Source organism: Pristis pectinata, chromosome 18, assembly GCF_009764475.1.
Source record: "Pristis pectinata isolate sPriPec2 chromosome 18, sPriPec2.1.pri, whole genome shotgun sequence".
Taxonomy (NCBI): domain Eukaryota; kingdom Metazoa; phylum Chordata; class Chondrichthyes; order Rhinopristiformes; family Pristidae; genus Pristis; species Pristis pectinata.
The window spans coordinates 21,962,231-21,980,988 of NC_067422.1; the positions used below are offsets into that span (position 1 = coordinate 21,962,231).

Below are 18,758 nucleotides of genomic sequence, written 5' to 3' on the forward strand. Positions count from 1 at the left end.
TCAATATGCTTCTGTCTGCTGCCCTGTACTTCTAGATGCTGTGCTACAAAGTATCTCAGGGAAATACTTGTCTTTGAAACATATATTATGCTGTCATTGCACATTTAAAAGATATCATTACATTCATCAGGAAAAATTTGGCCAAATCCATTTCAGGCAAACGTTGAGCACAAGGTTAAGACTTAATTAATCATTCTGGAATGGAAAATTAACTTTAACAAGTGTAAAGTCCCATTCCTTCCAAGTTTAATAAAAAGAGAGATACTAAAAAAAAATTTTGATTGAGTCTTTTCCATGATCCTTTCTTCCAAACTCTATTTTGTTTTCTGCATGTGGTTATGGTTGAATTAATTATTCTTATTTACACTTTCTGAATAGTTTCTGCACACTTAATCAAGAATTCTGCAATCCAGTTGATTATGAAGTGGCTTCCTATGATCACTCTCAGGTTTCCGATGCCACATAGTCCCATATGGTTTCACCACAGGTACCAATGTGAAAGCCTTAAGAAAGACTGTGCATGAGTGCAAATATCAAAGCTGATATTGTCTATTTACTTTTGGCTGCAAAATCTGGGCTAATACGTCATGATTACAGCATCTCTGATGTCCCCCATGTAGCATCCTCTTCCCCAGTGTGGGCGATGAGATTGTGGATTTGTGACTGATGGTTTTCACTGTCGAGTTTTAGGATTTCAGTGTGGAAGCCATCTGCTCCTGAGGTCTTGTTATTTTTGATTTAGGGTATGGCCTACTGGACTCGTGAAGATGAGGAATGCAGCAAGGCTGACCCGAATAGATTGTTGTGGTATGGAGTCAAGAACGGAATCACAGTTGAGGATATCTTGAAAGTGTTTCTTCCACTGAGGTTTACTGCTTTGTTATACCTGATGAGTTCAGCCTGTTCTTGGCGCTCTGTGATGTGGGATCTTGGGCGTTTGGACAATAGATGCTTTTTATAGCACTGAAGAAACCAAACATGTCATGGCTGTCAGTGAATTGCTGAGCCTCTGAGTGCTCTCATTCACCAAGTGTTCTTTTGGTCCCAGACTTTCTGATGATTGTGTGTCTTCAAATATCTGTAGAGTTATTTCTTCTTCCTAGAGAAAAGGTGGAGATTCCAATCCAAGAATGCTTTACATTTGTTATTAATGAGATTCTTAATCTCTTGTCATTCTCATCAAAGCAGTCTTTGTTCTTCTTGGTAGAGAAACCAAGGGGCTCTTGTGGTGGACTTCAGGGCAGCCCATAAGCAGTTGACACTCTGTGGTTCGTGTAGGCTGGGATTTGACAGGATGGCGGTGAGGCACTATCTGAGAAGAGCTTCTTATGTGGGGTCCTTGAGATCTTTGACATTAATCTTGCAGCAATGTCTCTGTTGACAGTGATGTTTGGGGCCACGTCGATGGAATTAATGGAACAGATTAAGCAGGGGTCAGTCCAGCAGTCATCACTGTCTGTGATGGTGCGGGTGATGAGCTCGTTCACTCTGATATAATCTATCAAGTGCCAGTGCTTGGACTTGGAGTGTTGTCATTACATCTCCTGCTTGTCCCTCTGACAAAACAGGGTTCTTGTTTTGACAAGGCCGTGCTCGAAGCGTGTTGTTAAGAGAAGGAGACTGATGGAGATGGTCTTCCTTTCTTGCTGTTCACATCTCACCAGAGGTTTGCGTCCCTTGCCACTCTGGAATTGAAACTGCCCGGAAGGATCGTTTTCAAGGGTCAAAGTAGTGTTCTCCTTGACTTATATGAAGTTTCCATAATTGGGGAATATGCATTGATGACTGATATATTCCTATGGGAGTGGAGCTAAACTTCAGAATTAATGGGAAACTCTTGAATCTACAATGACAACACTCCAGAAACAAGGTCACTTAAATCTCAGTGTTTGAGCTGCAGTATGAAGATGATACTTGCACTTGCAGACTATGAGGCCGAGCTCCAAGACATCGTTCAACTCATTCACTGAAGCATATGAGAGGATGGGCCTTGCACTCAACATCCATTAGACCAAATTCCTCTACTAACCTGCAACTGTTACACCACACTTTTCTCCAACAATGAACATTTATGACTCTTCCTTGGAAAACATGGATCACCTCCAACATTTCTGGAGTCATGTCTTGGTGAAGGCAAACGTTGATGGTAACATTCACTATAGCCTTCAATGTCCCAGCACAGCTTTCGGTCACTGAGGAAAATGAAGATACACAACTCTTGGTCTACTGGGCAGCAGTTATTTCTGATCTCCCATATGCTTCTGAGACCTAGACCACACACGGCAAGCACCTTAAGGCATTGGAGATATACCAAATTGTTTCTAAAAATTCCTCCAAATAAAAGGTAAGCAAACCAAAGTCAGAATCTTCTCTCAGGCCAACATCCCCAGGATTGAGGTCTTAGTGACACTCAGTCAGCTAGGTTGGCAAGCCACATTTTCTGACATTGGACTCCTGATCAGATACTCTATTCTGAGCTCTGTGATAGGAAGAGATATCAAATGGACAGAGAAAGATACTTAGTAATGTGCTCAGCACATCACTGAGGAAAGGCAACATCCTCACTGACTCCTGGGAACCTCTGCCCTTTGCTCACTCAAAGTGGAGAAGGAGCATTCAGCATGATTTTGAGAACTGGGATGCCATACATCCAAAGCACACAGAAGCCCTGCGGAATGCACCATCTCACAACCTGTCAGCTACCAACTTCCTAATCTGGGAAGAATCTCAGAAACACAAAAACCATGTGGAAGCAAGTCATTCTCAATTTCGAGGGGCCGCCCTAGAAGAGAACAAGAAAAAGATACTTCCAAAAATTGCACTTTAATGATCTCAGGTACCATCAGGGTAACTGTGTCATGTATTTTAATTGGAGACCACAAAGTCATGGCTTTAACATGCTGCCTGTGGATATATATTTTGAATAATATCAGACAACTCAAGTGCCGCATGGTCAAACATATAAACTTCAGTTTCACATTTTTAAAAAAATCCAGTCATTTTCATTGAACTCAAGAAATTTCATAACTAGCTTTACCTTTAGGACTGGCATTGGTAAAATAAAATCAGGGTACAACTCTTCCAAAGTTCTGCCAAAGAGTAATAAGCATTTAAATGACCTAGAAATGAACAACTTATTCTCTTAAAATGAAACACTAAGTTACACACTTTAGCAGCAGAATGGCATGTTATAGAAGTTAAATCACAATGTTCTTGTAAAACCTAATGACTATTTAACAAAATTGGGCATTTTAAAAATGAATTCAATTATTTTACATCAGGGCCTGAGGTCAGAAAGCCAGCCTATGCTTCCAGGTGGGATCCATATACATTATCTAGAGCTATACTGATTGTATTCTTAAGGTGTGCCACCAATAAAGGATGTGCTAAAGACTAAAAATTGGATGAAGGGTCCATAAGGGAGGTTGTACCAGGAGAGTTTAATCTTTTAAGACGTCTCCTATTGATGTCATGGCAAAGGACACTTGAAGAGATGGGCGAATATTACTCTGTATCCTGTAGCTTACTATGAGTGTTGCTGTGAAAGAATCACAGACACTTTCAGATAAACATGTTTTGTTGTTGTACTAGCGCATCCAGAGGTTAATCTGTTCAATACTCTTCTGCTTTTCCATTACGCTTGTTCAGATCATGAATCAAATTATTTACATGAGATTCAGTTGATGCCAAAAGAAAGTGATTTTGTTGCCCTTATTAATATTTGAAAAAATGTTCTGTTCTTTGTAATCAGGTTATAGAGATACGAATAAACTAGCAAATGAGAAAATACGTATTTAATAAATGCGTTTGAAGCATTGATAAAAGAGAAAAGCAGAAGTAGACAAATTTTCTTGACTAAAATTTAGATCAACCAGTTTCAATGTGTCACTGAATAAAACGATGAAATGATTAATGCATTTTCCTGCATGAATCCTAAAATAACATAGTTCTAAACAATCCACAAGGTAACTGAGATCAGATTCCCATTACCGTGCTCAACAACTTCCAAAAAACATTACTGAAAAATTCTTCTCATTACAATGAGCATGTACCTGACAGTAAAACTATATTAGATGCTAAGCCCACCCCTTCCCATGGTCAATTCATAGCACAAGACAATTGTATCGAGTCCATTGGATTTCTGCCTACATCTACAAATATCAATCTACTCAGACACATACAAGGACATTGTACAGCAATGATATATATTCAAGCCAACTGAAATTCTTCTTGAAAATGTCCCAAGTCATTTGTAGGAGCATAGTAGGCTCCTCAACCTCTCACGTCTATTCAGTTATTTAATGGACCCATGGCTGATTTCACCTCTTGCACCCACATTTGTGTCATGTTGTTTTATATCTGTATGTACAATAAATTTATCAATTTCAGATTTAAAAGTAATAACCAACCTAGCGTCAATTACTGTTCTACCACCCTTTGAACACAGAAGTGTTCAGCAATTTCACTCCAGAAAGAGCCAGTTCCAATTTTTTAGATGATACTCCCAAACTGTTGACTTTCTAACCAGTCAATGTAGTTTCTTTATCCACCCTACTCGTTCAAAAACTCTAACTGAATCTCATTGTAATGTTCTAAATACTAAGAGATACAACTTTGGTTTGTGGAATCACTTGTCATAATTTAACCCTTAGAGTCCAAGTACCAATCTGTCCTGTAATCTCTCCAAGGCCAATGCATGGTCCATAAGGTACAGTGCCCAAAACTGTTCATTGTATCTTTGGGGTATTCTGTCCAGGGCTTTGCAAAGCCAAGTGTAACAATCTTCCAGATAAAGGAGAAATAAAGGACTGCAGATGCTGGAATCTAGATGTAAAAAAACAAGATGCTGGAGGAACTCAGCAGGCCAGGCAGCATCCATGGAGAAAAACAGACGTCAACATTTCCGGTTAGGACCATGACCCAAAACATTGACTGTCTGTTTTTCTCCATGGATGCTGCCTGGTCTGCTGAGTTCCTCCAGCATCTTGATTTTTTTAAATCTTCCAGATAAAACCCAGAAAACCATGACATTTTTCGATCAGTTTCTGGTCAAATTCTGTTTCACAGCTTTCCCAATCCTGTCACCATTTGTGTTATTTCACATTTCTCTTGACATAGCAGGCCATTCAGCTCATCAGGCCTATGCAATCTCTCAGTGCAAGTGCATCAATCCCATTTCCCCAATTATTTCTTAGTAACCTATTCTCTCTCAGATGTGCATTGACTCCTCACTGATGCTTTTACCAGGGGCAATTCACTGTAGCCAGTTGACCCATTAATTAGCATGTCTTAGGTAACTCATACAGTCACAAAGGGATTGTGAACTCCATGCAGACAAGACCTTAGGTAAACATTTCTTTTTCTTATCACAGGGTGAACAAACACAGATGGGGTGACCGCTTTCATTTTGCAGAATACCTTTGCTCAGTCCACAAGCATAATGCCAAACTGAATGGAATTTTTTGTTGTGCACTGAAGACCCTAATTAACTGTTATAAATGTAAGAAATGCACCAAAAGTATAGTTCAAGAATGGGTGTTCATCTCCTGGCTCTGACACTTAACAAATAGTAATTCTGAATTATTTTTATTATCTTTAATTTTACCACATATTTCTTTATATTCAGCTGCCTTCTCTACTGATTTATTGATCTAAACATTCATTGTGACATAATACTCAACTCTTCCTGATGGCTAAATCTGTCTTGATTTTAGTAGAGGCTGATATATTAGCATGCACACCAAATATATTCCATAATTTCCATCACTCAAACACAATGCAGAAAGTGATATGCAGCAAATCATTTCACACTAATAATTATTTCCACGTTAACAGCATCCAAAACCAATAAAAGGACACCTACTACTTTCTTGAATGTGGCAGTAAGCATTTTTGTAATTCACACATCTATGTTTTCTTGATGAAAGCACTTCAATATTAAATTATTAATATGTTAATTAAGCGTTCAATTTATCAAGCTTATAATACAATTATTGTTAATAAATAACAGGAATTAAAAGGTAATCTTGTAAAGTTGAAAGTAAGAATTTAGTGTTCTCTTGACACCAATAAATGCTGCATTAAATCTACAATTAAGAAACTGATTAAATCCATGCTTCAGAAGTTAGCCTGCAGAAAAGATTTGCAAGAACTAGTCTGATCAAGACCTGTGGGATGATGTGTGGGAATTGTCAAACCACGTGGAAAGATCAAATTCTACACTAAAACATCCAAGTCATACAATGATAATTCTTTCAAGAATATGAAATTAATATTTTCTCTATAGCCAGTTTCAGTACTTCTTCCTTTACCAGTATAAAGTAATTACACAACCATGTTTTGTTCATTTTGCTTCTGAAAAGACTCAACTCTCCTTTCATTTCAATGGGTTAACAAAAAACTAGATTTTGAATTGACCTGCTAGTTTCTAATCTTTTTATTTCAGCTTGGTTCTATTACATAAAGTATGCTAGATTCTTCAAGTCAGTAGAATAATTATTTTGGACATTTTCTCATAATACAATCAATAAAATGTTTTCAACGGATCACATTACACTCTTTGTGCTGTGAGTTAGCATTCAAATGTGTTCACACGTTCCCGGTTACACTAAATTAGCACGATACTATTTACATTTATGTTATTACGCAGAATTTTGATCTACTGGAATTACTTATTAGCTACCTTTAGTCAAGGGATCAATTTCGTTATTATATTTATTGCAACATAGATGTTGATTTTAGGTGTCTGGTGTGAAAGTATCACATAGGCAAGATGCCTGCTAGGCTCAATCTGTAACAAATGAGAACTAAGTAATTTAAAAAAATAGAAAAAAGACCGAGACAACATTACTTCATGCTCTGTTCTTCAGACCTTGATTATCTGGCCTTTACTCAAAAAGATTAATTTAAGTTTTATAAGCAGATGCCAATAGAAAGCCAACTTTTTGAAAGGAACATCAATTACCTCATGATTGACTTTAGTATACTACCCCATTGGAAGTTGTTGAACATTGGCCTAAAAGGAACAGCCCAGAGAGAAAAAGAAACACAATAATGTCCAACAGCTGTCCTACAGGTTAGGAGTCCACCAATGAGCAAGAGCTGGTATGGCTTTAATAACTGAGTATACCATGTGGTATGACTTGTGGCACATTGTTGCACTACCACTGAAGTCAATTTTAAATTGAATACTTAATAAAGAGTGTTTTATTGGGTAGCGCTACCTCTGTTATTTGCCTCAGTATGCAGCACCAAAGAACCTGCAGACACTACAAGAATCAACTAACATTATTAGGAAATTATGCTGTTTGACATCTAATAAACCATCAAGGTTGTGACAGTGCAGCATTGACATACAATTACTAAAAACTTTTGAACTATATTTCTGATTCCTGATTTTATTTCACATAGAGTTAAGTTACATGTAGGGTCCTTCAAGACTGAATTGTCATTCTGAGTGAGCTAGTAATAGTTCAAAAGTTCAATTCACCCACTTCCCCAGCTTGGACAGCAGTTATACTTAATATTCATCTTAAATGATGATGGAAATAAGGACAGACTTTAACACTAACAGTATTTGGTGGCATACCAGTTGCTTGATTTAAATGGGTTTTAATTTCATCTAAACTGCTTTTAGATGAACTACACTTTCTGTTCAAATGATTTAGTCTTGTCAATGTTAGTAATTAAAGTAAAATATCTTTGCGCATTTACTCCACTCATTCAGGAGAACAGAACAAAGACAATCTCACACCCAACTCATATATATCTGTTAATATTGCAGATACTATCCAATTTTACTCTTTAAGAGAACATTAATGCAGAAAGATTTTCTTTTGATATGTATTGCTTCCTTCTCCAGATTGAAGGAACATGTTTGGGAAAACATTAGGATTGATGCCCGTATCCGCTTAAGAATGGCATGTCTTTGCAACATTTGCAAGTGTGTGTCAGTGCCATTAAACCAGGAGTGTAGAGAAGACAGACTTCTGACTTATGCCTTGTAAATGGTGGAAAAGCATTGAGCATTGGTGTATCAGGAGGTGAGTCAATCAAGCCAGGATAGCCAGACTTTGATCTGGTTTTGAAGCCACAGTATTTACATGGCCAGTCCAATTGCATTTCTGGTCAATGGTGACCCCCCCAAGATATTGACAGTAGTGGGGGGGGGGAACTTGTTGATGGTAACGAAATTTAATGTTGTAGTTGGATAGACTCTATCTTGTTGGAGAGGGTCATTGAAATGAGTGTCTCCCGACACTCATGAGGCAATGCCGAAAGTTTCCAAGACTGGCAACATGGATACATGAGCTGCTCCATTAGCTGAGGAACTGTGAATAGAGTTGAACAATGAGTGACCATGAGTGAACATCCCTGTTTCCAACCTTAAGATGGATAATAGGTCATTAAGGAAGCAGCAGAAAATGGTTGGGGCGAGGATACTGTCCTGAGGAACTCCTGCAGGGATGCCTGAGGGCTGGTTTGATTGACCACCAGCAATCACAACCATCTGGCTTCTGTGATGGTGAGGATCACCATTGGGCACACTTGGCTGAACATGGTTGAGAATGCTTCTGCCTTGTCCTTAGAACTAACATTTGTAGTATGGGGCCATTCGTGGAGCTTTCTCCTCCCATTAGCTGTTTAATTGTCCACCACACTTGATGACCAGATATGGCAGAACTTTGATATGGTCCACTGGTTGTGGTATTGCTTAGCTCAGTCTGTTAAATTCTGCTCTTACTGTTTATCGGACATATAGTCCTGCATTTCATCTTCACTAGGTTGTTTTTTTTTATTTAGGTACACTGGGTGCTGCTCCTGACATGGCATTCTGTACTCCACAGTAACCTAGCTTTAATCCTCCAGTTTGATAATAACTGCAGAGTGAGAGATATACTAAGCCATAGAAGTACAGATTATGACAGTGGTTATGCTCTGCTGCTGCTGATGGTCTATAAAACCTCATATATGCCCCATTTTGAACTGCCAGATCCATTCCGAGTCTATCCCATTTCTCATGATTGTGTTGTCTTTGGCATGACAAGAGGACTGTGTCAGTCACTTCTATCAATGCTATCATTGACAGGTGCATCTGCCACAGATAGATCGGTGAGGATGAGGGCAAGTAGGTTTATTCCTCATGTTGCTGTATTCACTGCCTACTGCAGGCACAATTAGGCAGCTATGACCTTCAGGCCTTGGCTAACCCAGTAGGTGGTAGTGCCACAAAGCCACTTTTAGTAAAGACATTGAAGTCCCATACATTTTATTCCATTGCTATTTTCAATGCTTCTTACAAGTGTTGGAGCACCACTCATTCATCAGCTGAGGGAAGACAATGGATGGTAATCAGTAGGAGGTTTCCTTGCTATTGTTTGACCAGACCATAAGTCTTCATGGGGTCAATACTGAGGAATGTCAGTGCTACTCTCTCCTTCCTATACACTATTGTCTAATGCCTCTGGTGAGCTTGTCCTGCTAGTGCAACAGGAGGAACTCAGCAATTGTGGACGAGGAGTCTGGTACATTGCTGTAAGGGGTGGTTCTGTGAGCCTGTCGTTTAGCAAGTCTCCCACGTAAATACTATTCCCAAAGTGTTTGAGAGGAGGATCTTGCAAGGTTGACAGGACTGGGAAGAACATTGCCATGTCCAGATTGATGGTGGGAAGTCCACCCAGTTTTGTTCTTCCTTTGTAAAGATGGCACATTTCCTTCCTTGAAGAACATTAGTGAACCAGGTGAGCTTCTCCAACAATCGGTAGTTTTGTGGTGACCATTACTAATGACCAGATTTTTTTTTTTAGTACTTTTTTAAACTCCAGATTATAAACTAAATTTAAAGTCATCAAGCAATGGACATCACAACATATTGATGAGATTGGCATGATGAGTGTGTAGAGAGATGCATCAAGAGGCCAACCCAATGAAGTTCACAATCATTCAGGAATGAGAAATCCCTTGTGAGGCTCTAGAGGAAGATCATTTTAATTCAGCAATAAGAATCCCTCGTGAGGCTCCCTTGGAATTTATTTTTAAGCTATTTTACCAATTGACCTTTAATGTTTGTGATGAACAATCAGTGGGTGAAGCATAGTGTTTCACTTAGCTTGCAATAATTGAATCGGCCATTGTATTATCATACTTTTCTGTACAAGCAAACTCTTCACATTAACACCCTCTCACCTATTCCTGTCACTTTCAATTCTCTGCATAAAGAGGATCTCCTAGAGAAAGGGCAATGTACATCAGATGTTTCATCTCACCATGCAACCTCCTTCACATTTATCTGTCTTTCTTGGCAGTTCTTCCCTCAGAAAAGGCAATAACAGCTATTTTTACAGCAAAACAAGCAGAGGATAAGAGCACTTAGATAGTAATCAACTTTGCATTGGAGATCACATGCAATCAGTGCCAGAATAAGGGCAGCTACAGCATCAGTCTAATTATTTCACAATCTTTTGGTCCTTTGTAGTGAAGCTTTAATTCTTAGGGGGAAATAATACTCAATGTCAAAGTTTTGCTTGAGTGTGTTGACCTGAAATGCATGGTACCAAGTAAGGCATGGCAACATGTGCAGCAATATCAGCAGCTGCCACATCAGTGTGGCTTATCTCTGCACATTGAAGGATATTATTTGCCCCAAATAATGATATATGTGAAGAATGCACAATCAAATAACACATAAATGTAAAATCATGATTTTAGTCCGTGAGGTTTCACAACGTAGTGTCTTTTCTGTTTGCAGATGGGTTTGGATGACACATTGCTACATCCTAGTGTTGCCTATGTGGTTGCAGACTGACTGCTGTGAAGCTGTTCCCTTTCATCTACACAGTTACACTTAGTAATCCACAAGAAGCTCATGCCCCAGATGGGCCTGCCTCAGACTGCTTTCTAGAGTCAACTGAAGGAGCAGTCTGAAGGATTGTCTCCTAGGAGCCTGTGGTTGGGGTGACTTAAGGCTTTTGTTGGGGACATCAATATCCTGAACCTGTTCCATTAGATACCCCAGTGGGTAAACATGGTGACCAGACCACATTTCCATTGTTTCAACTTCCAGATGTGGAATTGATCTGGCTGATAGACTTTGATTCACAGTATGATCCCTGTTCTTCAATCTTCTTCTTGGAGTCAGCTCCATGCATAATTTGAGAAGGACTTTGCTTGCAATGAAGGAATGTGTGAGTTGATGGGATTTGGGGAAGTGGCAGTGGTGGAAGGGGAGACGAGTTCCCATATGCTATATCTTTGCCCCTGTTGGATAGCGAACTATTCACAAGTGGCATCCCTCTGGTCATGCAACAGAACAAGGGGTTGATGTGCAGCATCTCTCCCCTTGTGGAGAACATTCAGGTTTTGATGTACAGCAGCTCTTGTTGCTTGTTGAACCATGAGCTGCTCATGGGGAGCATTCTTTTGCCCAATGAGAGTAGCAAAATGCTCATGAATGGGATCTCGCTGTTCCATGAAGATATCAAGCTGTGTGACAGAGGCCAGACCTCTGACAGGAATGGAGTGACACTGTACAGAAGCAGAAAAATTCCACAGAAGCTGTTGTCTGCACCAGTGGATGGTCCATGATGGGACTGTTGCCAAACCCTAGAAATAAGTGGCCTTTGGAGACACCCTGTCTGCTGGCTCCATGCAACTTCCAGGAAGAGCATCAAGATCCATGCTCCTTGTCGTTTCCCTCATTCAGTCTGAAATGTACACCAATATCAGCCAAGAGATGAAAGCCACCAAATAACAGCCCTCATTTGTGTCCTATAGGGTTGTATAGCTGCCTGCACCTTCAATCTGGCAAAGCCCCAGACCAGATTTAAGCCTAATGCCAGACTACAGCCCACCTTTTCCTTATGTATCTCCTGGTGGCACACTTTAATGTAATCTGCTCATCTGTCATGGTGCCAGTCTCTGGGGTGGTGCTCGGCATGACGAAGCACATGATCATTACTCCACCCCTTCCTCTCTCTCCAGATTCCTCCTGCTCAAAACCTCCCATTCCAGGGAGAGGAAAACAAGCTGCCTCTCCTGATGCCTGCAAAGACAAGACAGATGATACTTGCACTTGTCAGCTGCGGCCAAAACACTTTTATGGTGATGCATCAGCACAGATGGCAATGTGGGTGTCTGCGACTGATCATCAAAGAAGATTCAGTAATTACATTTGCTAGAGAGAGTACCTAGCAGCTTACGTACACCCTCTGCTTATGAGATGGTTTGCATTGCTGTGCTCCTTATGATTAAGCTTTGCATATATGAAACTCACCTCCCATGTGGATGCCTTCCCTCCTATTCCTCACTATTTTAGCCTGAAATGAGTGGATACTAATACTAAGTAATCTTTTAATTATCCTGCCTTTGGAGATGTGTGCGTGTGTGTGGATGTGCATGCATATCTGTGTTTGTGCCTGCATGTGTATGTGTTTCTTTCCCCCTCCACTACAGTCTTTCTTTCATCCAAGACAGCCATTGTGTGTGCTGCTGTTATCTGGTTGCCATGGGGATTATGTCTTTAAGGGCTGATGCCTTTTCTGTGATTGCTGCACAACAAAATGTTGACAGCTGTGTTGAATCGAGTAGGGTCCCTGTTGAGGACTGCAGTACCGGGTTCAGTGTTTCTTTCACAGCGTTTGATTCTTTTTTCTGAGGGTGCCCTGATTTGGCACCAGTATTCAATGCACCAATGATTTAGCCTACCAAGAATAACGGAAATCCAACTTCTAGTCTGTATTTTCTTCACTAGTTTCCCTTCTGGTTTGGTTTGATTAAAAAGAATTGACTTTTGGGTTGGTTAGTTTTGGTTTTCCACCCAACAGCCCATTGTTCACACATTTGCTTCAGAGAAATGTAAGACTGAGAAGCTCAGTTAAGTCTAGTTCTAACTTGATATTCACTTCTGGCCTAACGTGAGACAGCAATATGAATTTGAAATGCTGGTTGACTTTTTTTTATATAAATCAGTAGTGTTGAAGCTAACTAAGACAGGCTAATCAGGTACATGTGACTAATGTCATTTGGATGAAGAGAATCTAACTAGGGCTTCCTTAATCTATGTGATCTAGCAAGTTACCTGATAAATTTGATTGGTTATGAAGAGAACCAGTACCCCAGTATTCTTATGAGAAATTTTAAATGTAGAACATTCATTAAGTTGAGGCTCTATTGCCTTTTTTTTCCTCTTTGCTTATTCAGGCAATCGTCATGCCTGTCAAATCCCATGACAACATAATATACACTTACTGTTCTTCTAAGATTCATTTATCAAATCTAGGCAAAAAAAAAGTACTGGCCCATTCCTGAAGTGCAGACTCTGATCGGACATTAAATTGAGTTCAAGAGCTAAACTGGCAAAAGTACAAAGTATATGCATTTATAATACATAACACTTAAATTGCCATTTTTTCCAAACACACATATGCCAAGTACTTTTATTGTATTTCCAACTTTTGTATCATGGAAGTGTCAAATAATGAACGTCCCCAATCATTTACCTTTGACATTCAAAGGTATTACGATTGCTGAGTCCTCCACCATCAACATACCAAGGGTTGTCACTGACCAAAAACTTAATTGGATCAGTTACATAAGTACTGTGGCTACACAATCAGGTTAGAGGCTGGGTATCCTGCAGCGAATAACTTACCTCCTGACACCTCAAACCTTTCCACTATCCTTAACACATAAATCAGGAGTGTGATGGAATACTCTCTACTTGCTGGAATGAATGCAGCTCCAACAACTCAAGAAACTGAAAGCAATCCAGGACAATGCAGCCAACTTGAATGCATTTCATCTGCTACATGAAACATTCATTCCCTCCACCACCTGTTCCCAGAGGCTGCAGTGTGTACAATGAACTAAATGTACTTCAGTTACTTGGCTCGATTATTCACACCTCCTAAACCTGCAACATTTACCACTGAAAAGGACAACTAGTAGGTGCATGGAAACACCACCATCTGCAGATTTCCCTCCAGGTTGCACACCATCCTGATTTGGAAATCTATCACAGGTCCTTCAGTGTCACTTGATCTACCTTCCCCAGCAGCACTGTGGGAGTATGTTCATCAGAAGGACTGCAGCTATTCAAGCCTGCTGCTCACCACCTTCTTCAGGGCAATTAGGGATGGGCAATAAATATGGCTTTGTTAGTGATGCACAGAACACAAAACAATGAATAAATAAGGAAAAGGTTACCATACATGACTGAGATAAATATCTTTCATTCAAGAAGTTTGTCTAAAAATTATAGTTGTACATACCTTTGTATTAATAACGACCCATAAAATTATGTCAACAAAATTCCTTCCCTCAGCTCCATGTTGTAACACACTTTCTAATATAGTGTAAAGATGGAATGGTTTTGTGTTCAATTTTTTTCAGCCAACCTTGTAATTGACAGAGCCCAAATATTAACCGAAAATGCTTGAAAGATTCAGCAGGTAAATTTGCAGTTGCGAAAAGAAAGTTAAAACTCTTTTCTTCTATTTTACTTCTTTCTAAGGCTGTCCCTCGGGGTCGAGGATGATTTGCTTTCGCTCCAGTGCTGTGAGTTCGGAAGTGGCTGATGAGACTGATGTTGGAACTACGGACTGCCACAGGTGAGGTAAGAAGTGAGGTATGGGTGGACTTGTGAGGTGGTGCATCCCTCTGCTGTTTATCTCGAGCTTCTGTGTGCTCACAGTGAATGGACTCAAGATTCTCCATGCCAACCCAAAAATCCCTTCTCCACCTTGAGCGATCATGGTCCAAGGATACCCCCAGGAATTGATGGGAATGTTACACTATTTCATCAAAGTTTTGAGAATATCTTTAAATCATTTTCTGTCCACCTGGTAATCCCTTGGGGCTTGAAGTAAGGTGTCTGTTTCAGAAGTTTGGTGTCCAGGGCATGCAAAAGACTGAGCCTCTGAATTTAATTAATACCTCAGTTTTGGGAATGTTGGCCTGAGAAAGGATGCTGCTATTGATTCACTTATCGTGCCAGTGAATTCGATGGATTTTGTGCCGATGGCATTGGTGGTCGTGGTACAGCTGATGGAGCTGAAGCCTTGCAGCTCCAGGGACCCAAAGCCTTGCAGCTCCAGGGACCCGGGTTCAATCCTGACATCTGCCACCGTCTGTATGGAATTTACAACTTCTCCCTGTGACTATGTGGCTTTCCCCTGGGTGCTCCCATTTCCTCCCACATCCCAAAGATGTGCAGGTTGGTAGGTTAATTGGCCACTGTGAATTGCACCTAGTGTGCAGGTGAGTAGGAGTTAATCTGGGCAGGATTGAAGGGACATGGGGAGAATAAAAGAAATAGGATTAGTGTGAGTGAGTACTTACTATCTGGCATGGACTCAGTGAGCCGAAGGGGCTGTTTCTGCACTGTATCTCTCCCTGACGCTATGACTCGCCACTGCTTTGATATTTCTGCTGCTGGCAGGCAATTTTGCAGAAACATACTGAAGGGCAGCAATCACTGTGAGCTTTGTGCTGGGTTTGAGATCTGGATCTTCGAATGGTGTTCCCTCAGATGGTTAAAGGCTGAGCTGGCACGTTGAAGGTAATGGTGAGAATTTCTTCATTGATGTTTGCCTGACCTGTTGGGTATTTCCAAGGTTTGTGTTTTCAATTTCAGATTTTCAGCATCTAAAGTATGTGGCTCTTGCACAATTAAAAAAAATATATTGTAAACGTAAAACAGTAAGTTTAGTATTTCAGTGATTGACAGGTACAGTACCTCTGGAGCTCCCTTAAAGTGGCTGAAATTTTCAGGCTGTGGCCCAACACATACAGTGTGGCCAAGATATCAGCCCATTGAACCAGCTCGCCCAAAGGACCACCCTTCGATACAATGGGGCTGAAAACATCACCTGCTTCCTCTGTCAAGAAACCCAGGTGGACCAAAATCTGTAAAGAAAGAAATTTTACATATAATAAGAGTTCAGGGTTTTGAGATAAGGCTTTACAACCAGAATTTGATTGATCAATGTGAATCAGCAATCTGGATCTAATCTATGCAATTTCTGTCAATGTTGAGATCTAAGAGATAAAGGTTTCATGCTACAAGAAAGCTCATCTTGGAATCATTCAGCTGCACTGTCAGAATTCTGGCCTGAACTTCATTGTATCTACATCCATACTGAACAGAAATTTGATTCCACATGTTACTTAAAGTCCAAATTCAAATCACAATTAATTGAGTTGCCTTTTTGCCTCATGATTATCTTACTGTGTTGAGTGTTTTTGTTTGCATGGTTCTTTGGGAATTTTAAAGAATCTCAGTATTAGGCAAAATATATATCACAGATCCCAGTTCGAGCAGTCACTTTTGTCTGTCCCATGTGTAATGACCAATCGGAATCAATAAACAGTTACTGAAATGTCCATTAATTCTTTTAAAAAGTGCATTCTTATCTGATCTGCTGGTTAGTAAACAGGATGTAGCAGAGTGACATGAATAATGATGGAATAACATTGCAGCACAGCCAACCATGTTCAGCTCTAAGAAAACGTCATCTTGCTTGTAATAAAGCATTTAATAAGGCATAGCAAAGGTTTGCAGTGCAAATGCTATATCATTTGTCACAGCACCTCCTGACTCTTTCAAGTACATGGGCATCACTCCACCCCCCATCCACTCCATTATTTCTTATTGAATTAACACCACACCCCCCATCCCCACCCAACCCTTCCCCCACTCCCTCCTCTGTCCCCTCCTCTAATCAGTTTTAAAAGGAGCTGCAATCAGAGAAAATGGGCTGAATCTTAGATCACAACACTTCAGTGAATAGACTGTACAAACAGTGGACACAAATAAGCTCTTCTCCTAGAAAACAAGGAGAGGGGGAAATCAGGAGAGGAACTGGTACATATACCAACAGGTAATGGGTGGTTGGTGTCCACACCAGTTGCCCCAAACCCCATTGCCTAACCAAATAGGACACATTGCATAGAATGAAAGGAAGGGAGAGGGGTGGGATGGATGGGGGGAGGGCGAGGGGAGTCCTTTGGGAAGAAAGAGCCATCCTTAAAAAAGGCAAAATGCTAAGGTAACATTAGTGCTAAAGGATGTAATCTGGAAATTATATTAAAAGCACCAGCAGTGGTGGGAGTACTAGAACTCTGCACATATTTAAAGTCTTTGCAGCAATTTGTTATATTAAATATTGGTCATTCTCACTGGAGATCCTATTAGAGTGCAATCTATTTCATCACAGAAAAACGTTAAGAACTATTGTGGAATCTCCATAGCTTTGTTTACACTGTGCCAATTGTGCAGCCACAAGTGATGGCCTCTATGAAGGGCACCTACCAGTAATCTATATGGCACAAATTCATCTTCCCTAGCATTCATTTCATTCTGGTATCAAACAAGGTTATGTGCAGAGATTTAAGTTTGAAAGCTCTTGAAGGGAAATATCATGGTATGAATGTGTGCACATGCTTCCATAATCTCATGTTTACAATACCATAAAAGTAAATAGATAAGTGTGGTACATTGACCAGTGTTTGAGGCCGGTGGCGTGGGATTTGCCATGTATTAACTGACCTTGATCATGTGCACTTTTCAACATCACATCCAGATTCTCGACTCCTGGCGTTGGAAGCCACAGCTCTATCCTCTCATTGTATTCTGAGTGAAAGATCTGGCGACATCCTAGCCTGCATTAACAGCAGTTCACTATTGCTGGACTTTAGTACATTGTCTGAAAACTATGGAGCCCATTCACTTGATGTTGTGCCATGAAACTGTTGGCCAAGTCTCAATCACCTTGAAAATGACATTCAATGCCTTCTGCAGCAACAATGCACCTCCTCTTTAAAAGGTGCAGGATGGCTCTAACTGATGTCTCTTCCCAAAATTGTCCCCCCTTCTGAGGTAATAAGCTATTCAACAACAACCTTAATGCTGCGTGGAAGCTGTAATCAATATAAATCAATATAATAAGTAGGCAGCATGAACTTGTTCTGCCCATATCAGGTCACATGAGTACTACATCCTGTTTGGACCATCCAGTTTAGCGGTATGGAATCCAGTGTATGTTTTTAAAGGTCCTGTGCAATGAAGTTGTCGGTGTTATTTAAATTTACAAGAACAGTTGAGGATGGTGTTTGTTAATCTCATTTATTTATTTATAAATGTGTCAGGTATTTTGTTTGGCTACCAAACAGTAATCGACATCACAATATAATAGCCCAGAAATTCAATTAGCTAACACAGCTTTCTCCGATGAAACTGAAAATCAATCTTTTCTGGAGTGAAACATGATAATTATAGCTTCAGTGTTGTTTCATATCATTCTTGAAATTCAGCGAGGCATTTTCAAACAGGAGTTACCCTTGTGATCTAATATGATTTCTGCAACAAGGCACATGGAAAGGAGTCTTTTCTTGTGCATCACTCCTTCAAGTGGATTTAGACGAAGTTGTCCCTGCAGCTGTCATTGCTGGGCACTCCCAGGTCAACTAGGTGTTTCAAACACAGCATTAGATTGAGATCCCTGTTGTTTAAATCATGTCTTTAGATTTCATCCGTCTGACCAAATGACCACACCCCTCTTTCCACCACTGAACCCTCCCTGGTGTTGCTCCCCGTCAGGACCAGACCTGACAACCTGACCATCTGATCCAGGCAATTCCCCCAAACTTGCAAATACCAATGAAGGCCACAACACCTAACCCTCCCACAACTTACCCAATCACAGCTCACATCCTTGGCTGTGATCAGCAGCTCCAATCGGGTCCTTTCACCAATTCCTGGC

The 18,758-nt window shown here is 40.3% G+C and overlaps 1 protein-coding gene across 1 annotated transcript in view; it reads right to left on the reverse strand.

Annotated features, from left to right (window-relative positions):
* The window catches only part of LOC127580118 (alpha-1,6-mannosylglycoprotein 6-beta-N-acetylglucosaminyltransferase B), a 577,216-nt gene that overhangs the window by 210,083 nt on the left and 348,375 nt on the right, over positions 1–18,758 (reverse strand). The window contains exon 8 of the mRNA XM_052033330.1: positions 15,734–15,903. Within this exon, the coding sequence (XP_051889290.1) occupies positions 15,734–15,903 (170 nt within the window). The remainder of the gene's footprint in view (positions 1–15,733; positions 15,904–18,758) is intronic.